Source organism: Lytechinus pictus, chromosome 16, assembly GCF_037042905.1.
Source record: "Lytechinus pictus isolate F3 Inbred chromosome 16, Lp3.0, whole genome shotgun sequence".
In the NCBI taxonomy this organism is placed as follows: Eukaryota; Metazoa; Echinodermata; class Echinoidea; order Temnopleuroida; family Toxopneustidae; genus Lytechinus; species Lytechinus pictus.
The window spans coordinates 552,035-574,924 of NC_087260.1; the positions used below are offsets into that span (position 1 = coordinate 552,035).

The 22,890-nt window shown below is 36.1% G+C and overlaps 1 protein-coding gene across 1 annotated transcript; it reads right to left on the minus strand.

Annotated features, from left to right (window-relative positions):
• Positions 1-285: 285 nt before the first annotated feature.
• On the minus strand, positions 286-18,056 carry LOC129279233 (uncharacterized). Its single transcript, XM_064111452.1, has 3 exons — positions 17,791-18,056; positions 9,101-9,346; positions 286-3,332 (listed from the first exon to the last, which is right to left on the minus strand). The coding sequence occupies exons 1-3, from the start codon at positions 18,016-18,018 to the stop codon at positions 3,174-3,176; spliced, it is 633 nt and encodes a 210-aa protein (XP_063967522.1). The 5' UTR covers positions 18,019-18,056; the 3' UTR covers positions 286-3,173.
• Between the last annotated feature and the right edge of the window lie 4,834 nt (positions 18,057-22,890).

Below are 22,890 nucleotides of genomic sequence, written 5' to 3' on the forward strand. Positions count from 1 at the left end.
AAAATTGTGAAATGGCGTCATTTTGTAGTGACGTCATATATTACGTCAATTCGGCGGGAAGACCACGGATAAAACCCGGCAGCAATGCATTTTTGTAAACTTCAGGGTCCATGCGATCCAGCTATGGGGCGATTCCACACTAGAACTTCAAAAATATCATAAATTTCAACATGCTTTCAATACGTCATAAGTAGTGTAATATTTTACTATGAAACCTAAATTTTATGAAAATTATGAGTTTTAACCAAAAGTGAAGTCAGATATAGTTGTTTTTTTTTTGGGGGGGGGGGAACAATGGAATTTTCAATTTTCAATAATTTTTCTAATAGTCAAGTCCAAACACTGCCTGAAACAATTATTGGCAAAACACGAGAAGATTGAAGATATTGCAGGTCATTGGAATAATGTATCATTGATGGTTCCAAATAATATCTACAACATTTTCATGATCCATAATAGGGGCAGCCCTGATTTTTCAGAACCTATTTTTGGCAATGTCCCGTACAACACATGAAAATGCAAAAGTTTTTCTTACAATTTTATTTTTGATGATGCAATATCACAATATCAGTTTCTCTATCTTTGACCCATGGGTGATCGATTTATCCCATAAGGATCTAATTACTGCCCTTCATTTTTCAATAATTGTCCTATTAAAAGTTGTCTCGTACGACACAGTGTGTGTCGTACGGGATATGTCCCGTACGACACACAATTTATAAATGCATTTAATTGCAGGATTTGGATTCAGAAACTATATATAGTAGGCCTATTTCAATTCAAGTAATTGATTTGACATAAAGTGAACTGAAAAAATATCTGTTTATCTCCATAGAACATGAAATAGGTGATTCTAACCATTTTAATTGATTTCATGTAGGCGTATTCTTTTGTGAATCCCTTCAGCTAAACTGGTGATTTTCATTGGTCAGAGCAGGTTAATTTCTTTGTCACTGAGCATGACAAGAAAACCTTTATAATTGATTCACCCTAGCCTGGAAGATGACTTCCTCTTGCATGCTAATGTGGAATTATTATAAGATGTAAAAAAATACATATCAATCATCTATTTGGACTTCCCTTGATGATCACTATTTTTTTTAAATACAGTATTGAAACTCCTTCCTTTTTTTCAAGTTGTAAAAAAAAAATCTGGAAAATAAGACAAGCCATATGGTTTCATGAAATGCAGAAAGGTTTGAAAAAGTAGAACCGCATTTCTTTAGAAAAAAAAATATTTTGTGGAATTACAAGTGACAGTTGTGACATATATCATGTGTATATACATTTTATATGAAAATTTATAACATTTTATCCCCATAATTTACACAAACAGTTTCATTCATTCATTGTTTAAATAGTGTATTGGAAATCATCAATTAATTCACTAAAATATAACTCCACACAAAACCTCAAGTTTTTCAGCTCGTAAAAATGCTGTGAGCCCTTGTACATTTCCCATCATGAAAAAAATAATAACATATTGCTCCCGATTGTATATATTGAGGTTACTTAATTATATTGCCCTGAATGACTAATTATTAAAAGACTTTTCATTAAAAAGGAAGAATTTAGGGGCAATGCTCCCCTTCTGATTGATAAAAACTTCATTGTTTTATTTACTCTGCCCAGTACAACTCGCAAGCGCCTGTACAACACACAAGTGTCCCGTACGACACACAAGTGTCCCATATCACACAGAAGTGTCCTGTACGACACACAAGTGTCCCGTACGACACATTATTTTGTTTATGATATATTGACAGAAATATTCAGCCAATAGCGGTTTCTAACATAATGAATGTCTTTAGTTTGATAGGATTATCATTATCATCAGCCAAATAAAGTGATTGAAGAAGTCAAAGAGACATAAAGTAAAAAAGTTTGACTTCAATTTAGATATGTCCCGTACGACACATTTTGAGTGTCCCGTACGCCACAATGTTCTCGAAAATTGTAATTTGCTTTATTTATTCATAAATGTTTATTTCGCTTTCTTTCATAGATGAGTTTGTTCTTGGGTAATTGAATATCAATTTGAGTTCAGTTTCTATGAAAATTATCTGTCCAACTCACAGACTTTAGAGTACAAACTTGAGGTTTTTGAAAAAGCCACTTTTTTCTGCGTCCGTACGGCACATTACTATTTTAAATCTGTATTATACAGGATGTGAATTCAAGTCATGTTAAGTCTTGTTTTTTTTTTACACTCTGGTAGTACTTGATAATCACCTTTAGTTACTGGAATATTTTTTTGTTTTTCTTGTCAAAAAACTGCCAAATGTTTTCTAAATGTCCCGTACGAAAAAGTGCATAGAATGTCCCATTTTGGTGTCAAAAAAAGACAAATCATCTGGGGTTCAAAAAAATTGTTAATTTTTTCAAAAGTGCTCAGAATGTCCGCTTCTTAGGTCGTAAAATTAAAATATGAATTTACTTAAATCGTTTGATCAGCTACCCATTGTCTTCATGGATTCAAAAGTAGACCTACTCAAAGAACAGGTCGCTTTTCAGATCATTGTATTGAAATTTTAAGCTCGCGCTCGCAATATCATCGTCATGAGTCGCTGCAAACTGTCATTACTAGTTCCCTTTTAGATCAGTGTATTGAAATTTTACGCATCTTGTTCATGAAATAATACAAAAGACAAAGACTTAGGAATAGGGGTGCAAGATGATGTGGAATACAAGTCGAAGATTTGTAATCTTATTCAAAGACTAAAAAAAGCATTTTATATCGTTATTCTACTGCCCTCCTTTATCGGGAACACAAATACTGACCCCAAAAAATCGTGTCAATGGCAGAGTCGTACGTGACGCGGGACAAGTTAGTGAAATACGGGTCTTTTCCTTGAAATCTGCGACGTCTGGTGATTTTGGCGGCCATGGCCACTCTACTGCAATCCAATCCCGCCACCCGAACGCAGTCGTCAAAAGTCTTTATGGCCTATTGTTATTATGATTTCACTATTTTACTTCTTTCTTATGTTTGCTTTTACTAGAGTCAAGACAAAGCATCAGTCTCGTGTTATTAAACTATTCTTTTTCATTCCTTGGGTTCCAGTGGTTGTATTTTTTCCGGGTTTTATTAAAGTATTAATTGGTTTTCTTTGCCAATTGATATAGCACATATTGATAATAATAATGACCTGATGAAGTTTATCGAAATGAGCTTACCTTTCACCGCCATATATGACAAATGCGTCAACGTCCACAGGTTCGATGTCGCCTCCATCGCTAGCAATGATGGTTAAATTATGACCATCTACGCTCACCTTCAAGGCAGCATTGGTGATTGCATTGCTGATGACACGGAATCGATATCGAAAACCCTTTCGTAAGAAAAAGAGAAACAACAGGGAGCGGGTATTGTTATGCAATTGACAACAACTTGTCAGAATAATAATAATAATAATATAGGGTATTTGTATTGCGCACATTTGTAAAACAATAATTAATGATAATGCTGACGGCGCTACGGAAGGAGGGGGGGGGGGCGGCAGGGACAGACTGGTCGCCACTGTAATGTTTTGTAGTAAATATAGGGTTGCAAAATTTCCGGGATTTTTTTTTTGCGGTGGAAGCTTTCCAATGAAATAAAGGGGAATTCGGGGAATTTTCGGCAAAATTCGGGAATTTTTTTAGAAATCATGTGAAAAAATTAAAATATTCTGATATTTATATACAGATGATGCTTAAAGGTATTTGCCATCAGTTTCAAGCCAAATATTATACTAAAACAGTTAGAAAAGGCAGATTTCCATGTAAAATTTGATTTATTGTATTAGTGGCTGAATGGCACGTGTGATGGCAGTCACTGCACATGCATTGCATAAGGGGATGATGCCCATCGGACATTCTGATCTTGTTACAGACGACGAGTATCATCATTAATAATAATAACATAATTATCGTTGTTATTAGCATTATTATAATTATTCTATCTTTATTTCATTTCTTATATTTATGCATAGCAGAAGTAGGAACTTGTTGCTGTTGGCGGCAGAAATTTGATGAGCCTAATTAGAGATCAATGGTTCAAGGTCAAAGTTTATTTTTGTTAAATAAACCCTGTTAAAAACTGATATGATTCTGTCATTTGATATTACAAAAGATATGAAATTGATAGCAAGTTTCTCAATCAGGACAAAGGTCATTTGAGGTCAAGAAACCTAATGCATGTTTTGTCTCCCTTTGTGAAAAATTATTCATTTTGGTAGTTTTAAAAATTAAACACTGCTGTTATAATTGCATAATGCAGGCAAGACTGCCTTCCATTTGTTATATATAAGAAGAATTGTTATAGAAATTACATGTATATTCAGTCATTTAGGCATTTAGTTATGTTTTCCTCTTAGGAAGTTAATTGCATAATAGGAATATTCCAGAGTGTCTTAGTTAAACTTCGGCATGTAGGCATTAGGCAGAACAATGATTGGTTTTGTATAATATACAATGATTCTTGGTAGACAATGGGGCCTGCTGGGGGCAGTGGAAAAGGACAATATGATTAGCTATGTTTAGTTCTTTACATTGTTAATTTCACTGAGGTCATTCAAGAGTCTTCTGGAATTATCATTGCTCTAGGGTCATTTCACAAGTGAATCTTGAATTCGTCATTGTTGATGATTGCTTTTACTTATCGTGACTGTGATTAGCGTTCGTGATTCTAATCATGTTCTGGTTTGGTTTCACACGTGCTAAATATTCGCCATTAGCCATATTTTTCAGTGGAATCATCATAAAAAAATTACGGTTTTTACCGCGTGAAAGGGCGGCTAGAAAGGAGGAGAATGTTTTTTATAAATACAATACTAGAAGCTTCCAGGATAGTGGAAACTTATATATACACATTTATAAGCTGGTAGTTTCTTCATCATTATATCAGATTAGAACTCGGATTTTCACACCAGACTTTATTTTGTCAGAGCATAGTTTATTTCCAACTGGATTACAACATTTATCTTCTGTGGAATTGTTGGCACACCATCAATAAACTGTTTACACTTATTTTGAGAGAGAAATTCTCAGTTCTCATCAAGATCATCAACCTGTTCTAAAGGACATTTTTCAACCCATGGATTGCTGAAATCAACTGTTTGTCATCATCAACTTCGTCCTGTCTTCACAGACATTTCAAATCACTACACTGACTCTAATCATCCATCGCATTCCAACATCATTTTCATTATTGCCAGCATTGTGGACTTTAACTCTAATAAGGAACTCCTTGCCAGCCAATTGGTATTGTTACATGATTATTATCTATTACGATTAATAAGAACTGACTCTTCAAGATATGTAAGATATATAGTTTTGTTTCGTTTATTTTGCATAAATATTTAAAAAGCAAAATTATTCTAATCAAAATTGTCTTTGTTATTTGTTTGGTATTCAATATCGTAACATTATATTGTTAAACCCCCCTATTATTTGGGGGTGGAGGGGGCAACTTAGAAATAAATTCGTATTAAACATTGGTGGATCCTGGACCTGAGGTTTCCCATCTACAATGACTCAAAGCCAGTGTCATAGCTAATGGGAGGATGATCTACTGTGCAAGCCCTTTACTCGAGGAAAGTGGTCTAAATATGACGCCTAAGACCCCTGCCAACGATTTGTGTACAGAAGGCCCTCCAGTTCAACAGAAAATTACATCCGTGCTAGTCTTACGGGAAGACCCACTTGTGCATCAAAGTTTCAAGAAGGGTCTGTGACGCACACATGTAGGGGGCAATGTTCTATTAACAGATTTCAAATAGTAAATGGAAGACAGGTTCTTACATAAAAACCTTTGACATTTACAGAAAATGAAAAATTGAGTAATGCGATGTTGTATTCTTTCATGTTGAATCGATAAAAAGCTTCAATTTGCACATTATGCTCCATCATGTTACACTTACAAAAATTAGCATGAAAATGGGAGGTATTGGTCACCTAAATCTTTATTACCCTTCTAATTATTTTAATTATGAATTCAAGCTATCCTTCTCTTTACTATCTTTGAGGTAACACGATATTTGCTCCGGTATTAATATCTCAAGGGCATAGAGGGGCGGATCCAGCTTTAGCCGAAAGGGGGTGGGTCCGAAATTTGTATCTCATAAACGATATTTTAAAAGCGATTGCGAAGCGAGAGTTCAAATATTTGGAAATTTCACGTATTTGTCTTAGAAATTGAATATTCTGAGCAACTAAATTATTGTGAGCGCGAACCGCGAGATAAGATTGGTTAAATATTGATCCAAACGGCAACTATTAAGTACTTCTTGATGTTATCCAAGAAGACAATGCATTTATCAATAATCAAATAATGCGAGCGTGAAGTGCGAGCTGAAAATTATACATATCCGATCTAAGAACTTGACATTCTAAGCACTTTTTGTTATCACGAACAGGAAAGGTGTGTGACTGTAACTAAACAATTGACACGAGCGCGAAGCACGAGCCGAAAAAAAAATTGGATCTAGAACTCTATTTATATTTTGTAATCTTGAAAAGGAGGGATATCTTCTTATATTAATAATGCGAGCGGAGCGCGAGGAACGAGCAGGAAAAAAATGATATTCTGATCTAAAACTGAATAATCTAAACACGTTTTGAATAAAGAACAACCTGCATATCTCAATAAACATGCGTGCGCGCAGAGCGTGAGCTCCTTTCGTTTTTTTTAACCTACACCTGCAATCTTGACATTCTGAACACATTTCACCATCATTTATAAGAAGGGTATTTTCCTAAATCAATGATGTGAGCGCGACATTGAAAATTTTTGATAATCCGATCTGAAAAAAGTGTAAATTCAAGAATGATTTCAAACACTATATCAGAAAAATTGCGAAGACGATACGATACGAACTTGAACTTGGATCGCACTTCATAATACATGCGCGAAACGCGAGCTGATTTTTTTTCTTCTCTATATTGATTTAATAACGGGACATTTTAAGCACGTTGTCATCATATGAAAAGTTAACCTAGAGAGATCCGACCCGCAAAGCGGGCCGGAGCCCAAAAGGTAACCATAGGCTGCCACAGGTAACAGATACTAACATGGTTACCTTCGAGGTTGCCACACCCAAAATTATCGATCGGCCAGTTTTGTTTGCAATTTCGAAAGTGAGTGAACGAACGTAGCCCTTTTCGCCCTTTTTTTGAGGGTGTAGCTACTGCTTCGATGCCAGGATTCATGCTGCCCGTTAGACCTTCAATCCATAGGATTGAGGTGGGTACCTTTTTCTTCTTTAATTTTGGGTGTTTTGGTACCCCAACCTCGAGGGTACCCAGTAGTATTTGTTACCTGTGGCAGTATATGGTTACCATCTGAGCTCTCTAGGTTAATGAAAAGGATGATTATCTTTCTATTCATCTTCCTAGTAAGCGCGAGATGAAAATTTTCGATTTATACAGTGCGTCCCAGAAAAAACGAAACCGAGATTTAGCGATGATTTATCATAATCAAAAATAAAATAGACAAATGACCTACCAATGTAAAGCTTAGAATCTCCTCTTTCATCTGATATTAATTTCATTATTTCTCCTTCACGCATGAGCAAGCAAAAACCAATTTGAAGGAAGGATACCAAAAGCTCATTTGGCGGGGGGTATATGAATTTCAAAAAGAAAACCACATGTCTTAAAATTTCAATATCTGCTCTTTGATTTGATATCTCAATTACAGAAAATGGTCAAGAAATAACAAAGTTCTGGTTATTTGAAATAAGGCTTGAATTTCAATAATTTCATAAAATGAAGAGGTTTTACAGGCCAGCGTTCAAACTCACTCGACACTCCGTTTTGTTTACGATCAACCATGCATTAAGTATTTTGTTAACCATGCGATAGCTTCTGTGGGAAACCGGTGAAAACAGTTTATTTAATGAAATTATGGAAATTCAAGCCTTATTTCAAATAACCAGAACTTTGTTATTTCCCCCCGCCAAATGAGTTTTTGGTATCCTTCCTTCAAATTGTTTTTGCTCACTCATGCGTGAATGAGGAATAATCTAAGTAATATCAGATGAAAGAGGAGATTCTAAGCTTTACATTGGTAGGTCATTTGTCTATTTTATTTTTGATTAAGTTATGATAAATCATCGCTAAATCTCGGTTTCGTTTTTTCTGGGACGCACTGTACAGATCTCTGAAATTAAATGATTAGGAATTCATGAAAAAAAGATATCTCGATTCTGAAAAACTGGACATTCGATAAGCAATTCGGTAATTATGAAAAGAATGCATGCGTTAACGTTTTTTTTTAATATTTATGCTAGCGCAAGGCGAGAGCCAAATTTTTTATAAGCTATCATGAAAAGGTAGCTTTAAAAGGAATATATTGATATTTTATGTAATACTCAGCGAGAAAAGGTAATTCATAAATCAAATGCGAGCGTACAATTGTACCCCTGAAAACTTTCGAATTTAGACCATGAAACGAAACATTTTACAGAACACTTTAAAAAAAAATTCCAAATCAAACAGAATAATGAAAGTTTGATGTCCGAACTAAAATATGTTTTGTATATTGACTTAAAAACTGGATATTTTAGCTCCATTTCATTTTCATTTAACTCTATTGAACATTATGAAGCCAATCGAACAGACAGTGTGAGCGCTAAGGATGAGCAAAAACTTCATGTTGTGACATTTTTTTCCCAAGTCTTTCCCCCACCTTCCTTTATTTAGTCGTCTTCCTACTCTTATTTTTCCTCCTTTTTCTTTCCCATTACCTCCCTTTTCCCTTTTCTTTTCTTCATTTCATCTTTTTGTCATATATTTGCTTCTGCAATAGGGGGCGACCCCTTGCACCCAACCCATCCCCTGGATCTGCCTATGGCATAGGGTTAGAATTAGGATTTTGACAGAGTTTCGGTTCAGAACAATATTTTTCATAGGAGCAATTATCGCTCGAGAAAATTTCATGGAACCATCAATTTTGTTATTTGGGTTTTTTCGGGGGGCGGTCTATCGAATAATGTTCTAATGCAAATGATCATATATATATTTCATTTAACTATTTTGAAGAGTTTTACACGTTATGTAATCTAATAATCTCATATCATACTTAAATTATAGTTGATCCGTATTATTAGCTCCTTACCTGTTTGACATTGAAGACTTCTCGTGCAGTATACAATGCCTCAGAAACGGTGTCATTTTGACCCGTTACATTATAATACGATTGCCGACGTCCCTTTCCATTGATCAACACTGACTCAGGTCTGTTGTTACCGTTATCGAAATGGTGCGCGGCAAACTTGTCGAGTGTCGTCTGATCGAGCCAATCGTGTGTGAGGATCACGTGTTCTGACAGGTCATAATCGAAAAGGGCGCTTTGTTTGTCGACCTACGTAATAAAGAAAAACGTTTACATGGTGTTCTAATAACAGGTAACCGAAATTCAAATGTTAGCTATGTAAAAAAAAATACATTGCTTATTTTTGAATTTTTTTGCATTATTAAATGTCTCATCAACTTTCATTTGACACCTTGCTTGTGTCAAACTGTTCACTTGTCACAGAGTTATAGTTATTCGAAGGTGAAGGGTACAAAAACCTACTTTTTCAAAGTTTTTGTTTGTTATATACCTGTATGAAACTAACACTTGTAGGTTATTGGTGTCATCAGCAGTTTTTACATGTTTCAGTGAAATGTCTATCCCTCTTCTGACCTTTAACATGTACCATTTGGGAAAATGTTATTTCTGTTTGCGGTTGATTAATTATGCAAATTTAAGCATATCTCGCAATATTATGATATAATTTCAAAATTTCAGCTCAAACGTAAATAATTTCTGGTACAAATAGCATTTGTATCATTATGAATTATTATTCGGCCGTTAAACATAATATCCTTTTTATTATTGGATCTGTCAAAGTATTGGTAATCAAAGACACAACAATAATTAGCTTCACGATTTGATTATTTAATCACGCTTTATACAGCAACTTTAAAATCGTATATGAATATATCTAGGGACATACACACATGCACCCACACCCGCATCTGCACACAAAGTAAATGATTGCAAGGTGAGCCTTCCCATTCAAAAGCACACTGGTGGTGATCCACCAACGAATGTCATGAGCCTGTCTGTATTCAAAGCGAATGTGTTTATTGATTGATTCAATTTGAATTATGAAACGATTTCTTGATTTACGAATCAATTCATTCATATTTAGAATTTTAAAGGAGTAATAATCAATCAAGATAATACTGTGTAATTCTCGATTTATTGTTTTAACCTTTCAATTGCATTTCATATCCTTCGGTGTAGTTACGTTCTCCACCCAACACAATCTGATTACATATATTCAGTATGTGGGTGTGTGCGTTTGCAATATGAAGAGAAAACATTCTGCTGAAAATGAAATGTCCTGTGTTTTTTTCTCAATTACGCTGGTCAACTGTCCAAATTTGTCACCTGAAAACTTCTCATAACTAAACCCACGTATATAAACCACATAATATCTCATTTGGCCAATCAAGCAGACTTCAAAAAGCCAGACAGTAATGCTCTAAAGATCCACAACTAAACATTTCCTTCATGTACTTTGAACTACGAATTTTGATCATTGGACTTCATTAACCGATTGCTTTTGTATCTCCACATACTATCTTTACCAACCCAGGACCAAAATCCAATTGAAACCAGTTGGATTTCCAACTGGTTTCGATTGGTTTTAACTGGTTCCAATTAATTTTAACTGGAATATGACAATTTTCAATTGAAACCAGTTGGGCAACTGGAAATCCTAACTGGAACCATTTGAGTAACTGGAAATGTCTTCCAACTGGAAATGACTTCTAACTGGATCCAGTTGGGTAACTGGAAATCTTAATTGGAACCAGTTGGGTAAATTGAAACGACTTCTAACTGGAAAGTTGGGTAACTGTAAATGACTTCTAATTGGAACCAGTTGGGTAACTGGAATCCTAACTAGAACCAGTTGGGTAACTGGAAATCCTAACTGGATCCAGTTGGGTAACTGGAAATGACTTCCAATAGGTTTCCATTTTGATTTTTTTCCAGTTAACCAACTGGATCCAATTGAAACCGATGATTTGCATATTATCTGCCAATGTGTACAGATTAATGTTTTAAGTGATTCATCATCATTTACAATGTATCTTTTAATTTCTTTTCATTCTCAAGTGCCACACTTTTTTAAGATAGATGTTTAGAATACTTATCAGTGAAAACCATGTTCATAAATATTATATATTATAATTACAATATATTAAAATATAATTAGTACACCACTGTTACCAACTTACATCAAATACATATATTCGAAGCTCCTACATATAAATATATATTTATGAGAGTCTAAATTGTATCAATGCCCTTTACATTGGTATTAATTTAGACATATAAAAATGCTTCTGTGTTGGAATGAGCAATAGTTAGTAGAAATGCTAAATCAAAGAGTAACTAATTAAGTTCATTTCAACTGGATGTTCTAATTGGATCCAGTTGAAACCAATTGGTTGCCTCGAACTGGTTTCAACTGGAACCAATTGAAACCAGTTGCCACCAATTGGATTCAACTGGTTTTAATAGGGAAATTGGAACAACTGGAACCAACTGAGATGCACAATGCCTAATTGGATTCAACTGGAACCAATTGGCAACTAGTTTCAGTTGGAATCAGTTGTTCCAATTTCCTTATTGAAACTAGTTGGTTTTCTCTAATTGGTTTCAACTATATTTTGGTCCTGGAAATGCAGTAGTGCACCTGTTCTCTCGAGGACTGCCGCTTCATCGAACTTAGAGGCAGCCAGCTGCCTCCAGCTTGATAAGCCATTACCTTCTGGGTCCTAAATGAACAATATCAGTTCTCCTCGATTTCGGGTTCCACTATATGGCTTGATCAGTAGGGCAGGTAGAGGAAATTCATATTTAATTGTCAGTTTTAAGTCATTCAATTTAGAACAAAGTTCTGCGGAGGCAGTTCGTATCGTTCAGTTATCGTGTTTTTGTTTTTGTTTGATACATAGAGAAAACCTAACTTTTTGTCTTAAGAGGGAACCATTCTATTTGACAGGTTTTTGTTTAGGTTTTAAAATGTTCTGAGTGCACCTTTTTAATACTTTGGTGTATTTCATGTGAAATGTCCCCTTGGCCATTTATCGAACTTGTAATATTCAAACATGTAGCTGACGTCTTCATAGGATAGTTTTTTTTTTCTATTAGTTAACGAAGAGATCTTTCAGAGGAAGATGGGCTCCTGACATGTTTGGTGTTCATGTGGTGATAATCAATCCACTTTTGTCCGGCATTCACCCAAACAGCATCCGATAGCTTCCTCAGCTTTGATAAGCTGCATACGAGTCTCATCATCAAAGTCTCGGTCGGAAATTTATTCGATGTAGAGTCGGGAGATATCTTTCTCTAAATCAGTAATTACCGTATTGATATTAAATTGATCTTGATCATGACGATACAAATTGGCGATAGTATGCAATTTTGACGGAATTCTGGTTATACCTCAACCAGTCCCTAAAACCATCTTCCGTCATTATGAAACACGAGGAACTGCCAAATATTGTATTCGATGGTAGAGAGTATGGCCGAAGGGGGGAGGCACTCATATATATGGGTGGTACGGGGACATGCCTCTTTGATGACACCCTTTTTCAGACCTAATTTTCAGTTTTCTAGATACTCCGAATACTCCGAAGTTCCATTCAAATGCCGCGCTCGCAAGACCCTCGTTACGAAACATCTCAGTTCCCAAGATTGTCAAGCGCGAGCACTGCATGCGAGAGCTGCACGTACGGCTTCACAACTCCCTCCGCAAGCAGCTCCATGCACCTATTATATGTCTCACGCGCGTAAAACATTCCCCATAGACTTGTGTGTTAAAATGGCACTTAAGAAAAATTCATAAAAAATAAATGTGAAATTAGAGGGTCGAATGTTTACTACCTTTGGATAGGATATATATCTGACATTCCATATCTGACCAGAGAAGGGTATTGTAGCCAGCTCATTTTAAAAATAAATCGCCATTCATGAAGATAACTATGATGGGATCAAATTCATAAACTGAAACACTAAAATAGCCCCAATTCTTCCGCCAGTCAAAAAATAGTTCCAAATCATTGATATATCTTCCCAATTTGGGCAAAGGAAGTTCAGTAGTTACCATTTCTAGAATCAGTGTTAGATTTTGAATCATATTCATACACTTTTGTCAATCAGCAATATAAAATTTAAAAAATTCGAATGGGTTGGGTCGAACGAATATCTTTAGCCCTCCTGATGTAATTAGGCTCATGGCACCGCTAGCACCCACATAATACATGCACAGCGCTAGCGTACACCGTACCTACTTTACCGCGATCCCGTTCCGTAGACCCTGTTTTTCACACCGCCCGGTATATCATTTAATTCTCAAGACCCCGTATTTTACCATTGTGGTCAGCTCCTTAGATCCCCATTTCAGGGTTTCGTGAGGCACATCCCATCAAAATATAATTTTAGTGCCCCCAAGAAATGAATTCTTGATATCCAGTCAGTCTGCAAGCTCCTGTGTTAATGAGCAAATAAGCAAGATTTATCCAAGTCCTCTCGTGGCTGAATTCATGTCCCTGCAAAATCTCGTGAATTGTGAGACTGTCTTTCTCAAAGAATTTAACCACATTCTCCTTGAGTAATATTGATTATGTTTGTAGCATAGGAAAAGTAAATGATACTCTTTTATATTGGTTATTTCTTTTGAATAAAATATTTTGATAAAGATGCCTCTAACAGAATATTCTTATTCTGTTTTCACATGCAAATTGTGCAAAATTTTGTGTTTTAGGCACAAACATTATTTATATCATCAGAAAGCTCAAACTCTATACTTTCTTACAATGTCACTCTTGACATGTGGCATCTTTTAGATTGGTCAGCAGCCAGCTTTTTCCATCAAGATGCAAGACGAGATTTCTGAAATTTCTGAGTAACATAGAATCCAGAGTTCTGATTGGCTGAATAATGTTATCAAAACAACAAGTGCGGGTAATTCGAAGAGATTACCACATGGTGTGACCTTACAGAAGCTTGTGTAGGGAACATTGGAATTTACGTGGGTGTGTGGTCTGTATGACCAATCAGAGCGCAGTATTCTTGTTTTTGAGCTGCTAAATGTACTTGGCCTATGACAAGCTGGCTGGTGACCCATCTAAAATACCTCTTCTTATAAAAATTATATCATATTAAAGTTTAGATATTCAGCTTTATCATGATTTAAAAATCATTCGTGCTCAAACAGAAATTAAGTTGAAAAATAACAACTTTTGTTGCATGAAAATATTTATTTTCTTTCATGTTTTAGATCAAAAGTTTCACCTAAATTAAACAATCTTTTAAAAAATCCAAACACATGACATGAAAAAATAACTTTTATTTTTTATAAAAATACCAAAAAAAACCTTAAATTTGGTCAATATTTAGAGCAGCAATGGCCGCATAAAAAGAGGTGTTTTCGTCCGCACCAAGCTCATTAACAATGCAAAAACCCTCCATTCATGGATATCACTTGGATAAAAGAAGCTACTTCTTCATGGCTTGCCGACTGATGGTATCAAGAAATGGTTTTGTGTAGTTGCTTAATTATTACAAACATTATAAAAGAATCTTGTAGAAATAAGATTCTAAATGGTCAATTTAGCAGCCATGTTTTTATGCAAATTAAGTCGTCAAATTATGAGAAATCGGCTAGAAAACCGGTCTTATCAGATTCAGCATATTTGAATTGTGTGAAATAGACTGGTTCCCAACTTTAATCCCAATATGCTTCCAACGAGTGAGTAAAAAAAAATGACACCTCACAAATCAGAATTTTAAAGAATCTGTGAAATGAAAAATTATTGAAATCGTGAATTCATGTGAGTTTCACATTTCATGAATCTTTAATATTTCCCAAATGTCATGCAATTTCATTTGCACCATGTTACCACCTCCACACCCCCCCCCAAAAAAAAAAATCATTTTTGACTTGCCACCAACATCGTCTGAGTTCAGAAAGTAAAAATATTACTGCACTAGCGTAGAGCGGAAGTGACGTAAATCTGTAGACGACATCCTAAACGTATCCCACAATCCTACGCGTGAACATACATAATTTTCGTGCGATATTGAGTGTTCTAGTCCAATAGTTCCAAATAGTTGGAAAATACTTACCCGAATATAGATTTCAAAACAAAGTTTTATTGCTTCAAAACAAGTTATATAGGCTTACGGTTTTACATACCATACCATTGACGGCTTTATTGATACATTTTTCAACATGACTACTGATGTACCTTGTAGTTGCATTTTTTAAATGATTTTTATCTTGTACATCACGACAAAATATATGGTGAATATGCTCTTTAATTGATTTCCTAATCTCATATATTTTCCATTTATTTTGGAGGGGACTAGGAACCAGAGGGGAAAATTTTAAGAGAGGGGGAGAGAATGAAAGAAAACAATAAGAAGAAAGAAATAAAGGAAGGAAGAAATGACAAAAAAAAGAGAGAGAGAGAGAGAGGGAGAGAATGGTTACAGGGAAGAGAAATATGGAAAGAAAGGAAGAAAGAAGGGAAAGGAGGAAGGAAAGAAAAAAGAAAGAAAGACAAAAATAGAGAGAGAAAACTGAGGGGAAGAGAAAGAAAGGAAAGAAGAAAAAAAAATGAACGAATAAAGAAGGAAAAAGAAAAAAAAAGGCAAAAGGAAAGAAAGAAAAGAGAAAAAGAGAAGGTAAAGGATGGATGGAAGGAAGAGAAAGGGAAAGAAAGAAAACGAGAGAAAAAAAAGAAGGAAGAAAGGAAGAAAGAAAACGTAAGAGGATAGATGGGAGGAAGGGAAAAAGAAAAGAAAGATAGAATGAAAGACAAAGAAATGAAGGAAAGAGATAAAGGAAGGCAGAAATAAAAAACTAAGGAAGAAAAGAAAGGATGGATGGAAAATAAAAGAAAGAACGAAAGACAGAAATAAAAAAATCAGAGCGGCGTCTGGATCACCCGCCGGCTAGCGCGGCTCTGGTTCGTGCTGGTACGCTCGTATATCAACAGCAACTGCAGCAGCTTGTTGATCACCCGCACCTCCATTTTCAACGTCAAATTCTCCGATTTCTCCGTCATCGTTGTCGATATCACTGTCGCTTTCGTCACTATCACTACCACTGCTATCTTCATGCAGAATTTCAAAGTCAAGATCGAAAGTAATTTCATCTGAAGACATTTTGCTATCACAAATTTGGGCATTCTCATTCGTAAATCGTATTAATACATGCAATGTAGCGTTCAAAAATAGCGCGCGCTCATAATACACTGCCCGCTCACGATCGATCCCTACGGATTGACGTCACAGAATTTCTTAGATGTACTCATTAGTTTAGCAAGGGCCGTGTTTTGATGCCAAATTTACCCCATGTTTTAACTTGAAATTCTCCGACTGCTGATGTCATATGGCTCTGGAAATGACTTGTATTTATTGATAAATATATCCTGTACGGATAAATACCAAATTCAATAAAAAATAAGCCATAAGTGGAGCGTTGTAGCCCAGTGGATTAGTCTTCGGACTTTGAAACAGAGGGTCGTGGGTTCGAATCCCAGCCATGGCGTAATTTCCTTCAGCAAGAAACTGATCCACAGTGTGCTGCACTCAACCCAGGTGAGGTAAATGGGTACCGGTAGGAAGTAATTCCTTAAAAAGCTGTGTGCGCTATGAACGCCTAGCTTAGCCGGGTAATATAGGAGCGCCTTGAGCACCTAACAAGGTGGATATGTGCGCAATATAAATACCCTATATTATTATTATAAACGCACAATCATTATTTATGTCTGAAAAGCGTGTAACATAGTTACGGCACATTTTGGTAATTTACCAAAATGCGCCGTAACAGCCTTCTGTACACAAGTAATTTGTCGGCGGTCATCCGAACCGTCGTATCACACATACATCGGTGCAAACCCATTTCAGAGAAAATCCGCTTCAAAGTTTACTAAAATTTTCACTTAGTTCATATCCATTGCTAGAAAAATGCATGGTTGGAAAGACCAAGACAATTGCTTTACAATGGTATCCTTATTTTTACACAAAAGCAAAAACGCCATAGGAAATACAACAACCATGACAGCGATTTCACTGTTCGCGGTCAGTCAAACGTCGTTCTCGCTTTTCACGTGCAAAGTCAATGCAGTGCAGATGGCCGATACGACAGTTTGGCTGACCGCGCGCATTGAAATCGCGGGCGGTCAAAAAGTCGTATCGCTCTGCTACTGTACACGTTTCCAATGGGATTTGCGCATTTTATTAAAAATGTATACGGCATCGCCGTGAAAATCCCTTCATATCTCAGAACTTAAAATAAATTGCTGCCTAGAAATTTAGTTATGAATAGAATAGGACTCGTACTTTCATTGTCTGCAAAAATCTCAAAATCGATCTTTTTAAAAACAAAATTGACTGATACGACGGTTCGGATGAACGCCGACGAATTGTAGGCTGTGCATTGACACCCCTTAACTCGAGTGAAGGGTTTGAGCAACAAACTAATGATTTATGAAATAATATTATGTATGTTATTGATAATTAATAATCAACTGTTCAATAATACCAGTTGATGAACAATTTTTTTTTTTTTACACTGCCCCATGCAAACTTGTTGCAAGTGCTGCTACTTGTCATCTCTTAACTTGACTTAAATCAAATAAATGAAAATGCTCTAGACATTGCTGGAAAAATAAATATATGTGCATGTGTTCATTGAAAAAAAAATCATCCAATGCGAACTTATGTCAACTAACCTCACGAGGCTCTCGAATGATAAGTGCACCATACACACCATCTGCGCGATGCATGCCAGAATGCGCGTGCCACCAGTGCGTCCCAGGATGCTCTGCGATGAATTCGTATCTGAAGCTCGTGAATTCGCTGATAGGACACTGCGTTACCATCGAGACACCGTCCATATAAGGCGAGTTTCTCTGGGGCAAGCCATGCCAATGGATGGACGTCCCTTCACCGTTCTTCATATAATTCTTAACCAACACAGAGATTGTGTCTCCATTGCAAACCTGTATTTAACAAAACAATGATCAAAACCAAGAAAAAAAACATTGTGCGTGTCAAAATATATCAACATGATCAATGTAATATTTAGAAAATGAAAGTGATAATGTAAACTCCTTAACTACAGAAATTTGTTAAATGACAATGAACAGCTGGGAGGTCTTTGTTAACAATGGGTGAACTGGCAGAACAACTGTTTCGTCCTAAGTTTCGTAGCTGACGGAAAATTGTAAATATTTCATTTGTCCGGAGTCCAGGACGAAACTGCTGCCCTTTCATTATTTTCGACAAAGATTTCTTGATTGCTCTTTGTCGTGAGGGCATTTGACAATTAATTTTGAAAGCATTCTTCTCCGCCGTGCGAAAATCCCTCATCTCTGTACAGGGACTATACAGTAGATATATAAAAGCTTACACTATGAAATAATCTTATGAAACAATATATTTGTAATATCCGGCAGGTTTTTCCACATTCCTTCATTGTTATATGCCTCTTTAAGCGAATGGCGATATGACTTTCGACAAATATTTGCACTTGGATGAGCATTTTCTTACTTTTAACAAGTTCGTCAAAAATGATCTGCGCAACAAATGGAAATAAGTATATTGATATAAAGTAGACGTTAATCATCAACTTTAGCAAACAAGATTGATTTAAAGAAATCTTGTACCTTTTTTACTTATTTCCTTTCCCCAAAACACTGCCTCGAGCGGCAATGCGCCCCCCCCCCCCGCCCCCCACCTTCCTCCCCACACACATAGATCATTGTGAATATGTCTGCTTTACATGAAGCAGTGATAAAATGTAAACAACTTTAAATGGCAAAACTAATACAAATAATGCTGCAGATGTCTAAAATAAACATAATTATTTGTTTAATGTTATGTCCTCTGATCCACTTGGCACGAAAAAAGGGTTATGCTTACTTAGGATTAAAATGTTAATTTGGGTAGCAGAGATGTTTCAAATGAGCTAAAAGTGAAAAAATCCCCATGACACAGCGTGAAAGTTAGCATTTTTGCGCAAAGAGATATCTGCAATATTTACAAAAAAATGGACAGAGCTGACTCAAGCGTAGCACTGTGTCAAATATTGTACTTTCATCTCGTAGATGAGCCCCCAACACAAAGAATATAATGAGAAAAAAATATCCCCAGGATGCAGTTGCGGAATGAGCCAAACAAATTGGAAGGGGGAGATATGACATATCGGGCGAGTGAAGCTAGCGAGCAAAAATGTCGAATTTTTTTTTACAAAAGCAAATTCTGTGATAGATTTTGATAAAATATTCAGAAATATCATATTTCTCTTTTATCTTTTTTTCTTGGTCGTGATTTTTTTTGGGGGGATGGGGGCAAGCGCCCCAAGCCCTTATCCCAACTGTACGCTTTATGGTACGTTGTATGGTCTAAATTTATCATAGTGACAGAAATGATCTAGCTACATGTATACTTTAGAAGCAGTTTGGATAGAGTTATCCCAAAATAAAAGTCAGAGACTTCTAGTCGCGAGTTTACACAGACCACCTGATGCTAATTCGGAGTATCTCGAGGCCATGCTTGATGTTTTGGTCAATATCAAAAATGAAAATATTGAATTAATTGTATTATGATATGAACATTGATTACAAAACAGATGCTCTGTTGTCAAATAACCTAATCAATAATATTGAAAACCTATTCATCCTTCGTCAGCATATTGATGAAACTACAAATGTAACGAAAGAGTCTTCAAAATGTATTGATAGAATTTCAGGTTCCATTCCAAATAAACATCTAAATTGCAAAAGTGTATTTTGGTGATCATTACCTCCTTTTCAAAGTTTTTAATTTCTCAAAGTAACGGAAAGACCATCATATAAAAAGTTTTCTTGATTACAAAAATGTTGACAGTCTGAAGTTCATCGAAAAGTAAAAAATGTACTGTTTTCAAAGTGTGAATACATTATGGAACCAACGGAAAAGTACCTTTCTAGCAATATGTCAAGAATTTGCTCACACACTGCAAAAACTCCGGTGTTGATTTAACACCAGCCCGGAATCTATATAGGTCCACACCAGAGAAGTCTTGAAACAACGCCAATTTGGAATCAAACCGATGCTGTTTCAATACTAATTGGTGTTGTATAAACACCTATCTGGAGTTAGACCAAAACGAAACTGGTGTTGTTTAACACTTCTCTGATGTGGACATATATAGATTCCGGGCTGGTGTTAAATCAGCACCAGAGTTATTGCAGTGCATTAGGGAAACAAGAGTAAAGAATCAGGTCAATCCCTGGATAACACGGGAAATTGTCACACTTATCTGCAAGAGAGACTTCCTGAAATGTAAATTTGATTCGTGTAAATGCAAATAAGTTTTAGAGAAATATCGTGAAACTTAGTCAGACAGCACTGCAAAAACTCCGGTGTTGATTTAACACCAGCCCGGAATCTATATATGTCTACACCAGAGAAGTATGGAAACAACACCAGTTTGGAATCAAACCGGTGCCGTTTTAATACTAATTGGTGTTGTATAAACACCTTTCTGGTGTTAGGCCAAAACGAAACTGGTGTTGTTTAACACTTCTTTGGTGTGGACATATATAGATTCCGGGCTGGTTTAAATCAACACCAGAGTTTTTGTAGTGCGCGGGTTTGCTCATGCTAATGAGCAAATAGGCAAGATTCATCCAATCCTCTCGTGGCTGAATCCTCCTCCCTGCAAAATCTCGTGAAAAGTGAGATTTTCTTTCACTCAGAATTTACATACTATCCTCAAGGCAAATTGAATATTTTTGCAAAATTGGACAGAGTAAATTGTTTTCTTTCAAACTGGTCATTTATTTTGTATGATAGATGAATAAGTGAATTTCAGGCCTGAAAATGTGCATCAAAACATTCATTTATTCCTTTGTTTTCTCTTGCGAATTGTGCAAAACTTTTACTTTTGAGCCTCAAATATATCTTTATCACCACAAAGCTGAATTTCTGTACTTTCTCACAATGTCACTCTTAATATGCCGCGCCCTTTAATCGAGTAAAAATCACCCTTTTCCTGCCAAGGTTCAGATTTCTCAAATTTTGGAGTAGCGTAAAATCTAGAGTTTTGATTGGCTGGATTAGGCTTCAAAACAGCAAGCGCGGGTAATTCGATGAGATAACCTCATGAAGAGTGTGACCCTGCCTTGAATCCAGGCACTGGAACCGTTGGAATTCGCCAGTGTGTGGTCTCTTTCCAATCAGAGTGCAGTATACTTGTTTTCAAGTTGCTTATGCACTTGGCCAATGGAAATTTTGAAACCTTTACCCATTTTAAAGCATACTTATTCAGCTTTATCATGATCTAAAAATCATTTGGGCTCAAACAGAAATAAAGTGTAAAAATATCACCTTTTGCCAGGTGAAAATAGTTATTTTGTAGCATATTTCAGATCAAAATTTTCACCTTACAAATTCTTTAAATTAATGCAATCACATATGGAAGAATGATTCTTCTTCTTTACAATGATACCAAAATCATGAAATTCGATGTAATAAAAATAATAATAGTACAGTTCAAAATAAACTAATAAACTATATTGTCGACACGGACTTGGGTTTGGACTTTTCTCACGAATTTTAAAGGATAATAACGGATTTTTACATTGGATTACTTATTCTTTTCAAAAAAGGAACTTGGTAAGAAGAAGTCTACATTCTTGTTCAGAATATCCGGAGAGTTCTAAAGACTAAATATTGTGACTTTTAGTACTATTGAGCTTAGGTTTACTTGTGTAGTTCTACATTGAATGTCACTGCAGCCCCGTCAATGGCTCCTGGAGTGAGAACGAACAAATATAAGGGAGAGTGCGGCTCAAGTTCCTTTAAATACAAATTACCGAAAGGACTGACAATGAAATGTATTTCACACGCACTGGATTTGATTGATTGTGCACATAAGAGAGAGACTGAAAGCCATGTTCCCATTGATATTTTACATGATGAACATACAAAGATTTATCCTCTACTAAACTTTATAATTTGTTGACATTTTGCCCTTATCCGACATGTGTCGAAAGTTGCCGAAGATATCGAAGATGACGTATCGTCACCGCCCAACGATCATTCCACTTTGAATGACATTCCACCTCCTGATGAAGACTTGGACAAAGGATTGACATCCGAAGAATGTCATCAGTGTGGCGCTAAATGTGGATCAAAGGATCACAACTGCATGATGAGATGTAAAGGTATGAATCATCGCATTGACCAGCTGTCGCGGAATTACGCAAGGTTCAATACGCCGTAGAAGCTTTATTCGACAACCTACGAACTCCCAGAATCCCTCCTCTCAACAGGTTCATCAAAGTGATCGCCTCTCGGCACAAAAGCCTCATCTTCAAAGATGTCATGGTCAGGTGCAAACAGATGTTCCTAGGGTTCAGGATGCGTTCCCAGCCTTACACACTTACTCCCAACTCCCATCTACGATGCATATGAATGGATATCCAAGGCCCCCACCACCTCTAGCATCAAGAACCCCTCCACCCCAAATCCACTCAACTTGCTCAACTTCTTCAATGTACATATTTGCAGATGATCAGATGACAAGATCTTCGATCAATGATCATTTCATCTGACCATCTCTTCTAAAAGATGTAGACATGACGAGTTACGAGATTATGACATCTGATCATCTCTTCCACTGGATGTCGACATGACGAGATCCGGGATCTTGTCATCTGATCATCTCTTCTAAAAGATGTCGACATGACGAGATCCGGGATCTCGTCATCTGATCTTTTGCTATCATGATGTCGACTTCCCAAGATAATTATCTCAACATCTCGGTGGAACTTTTAAGCTTC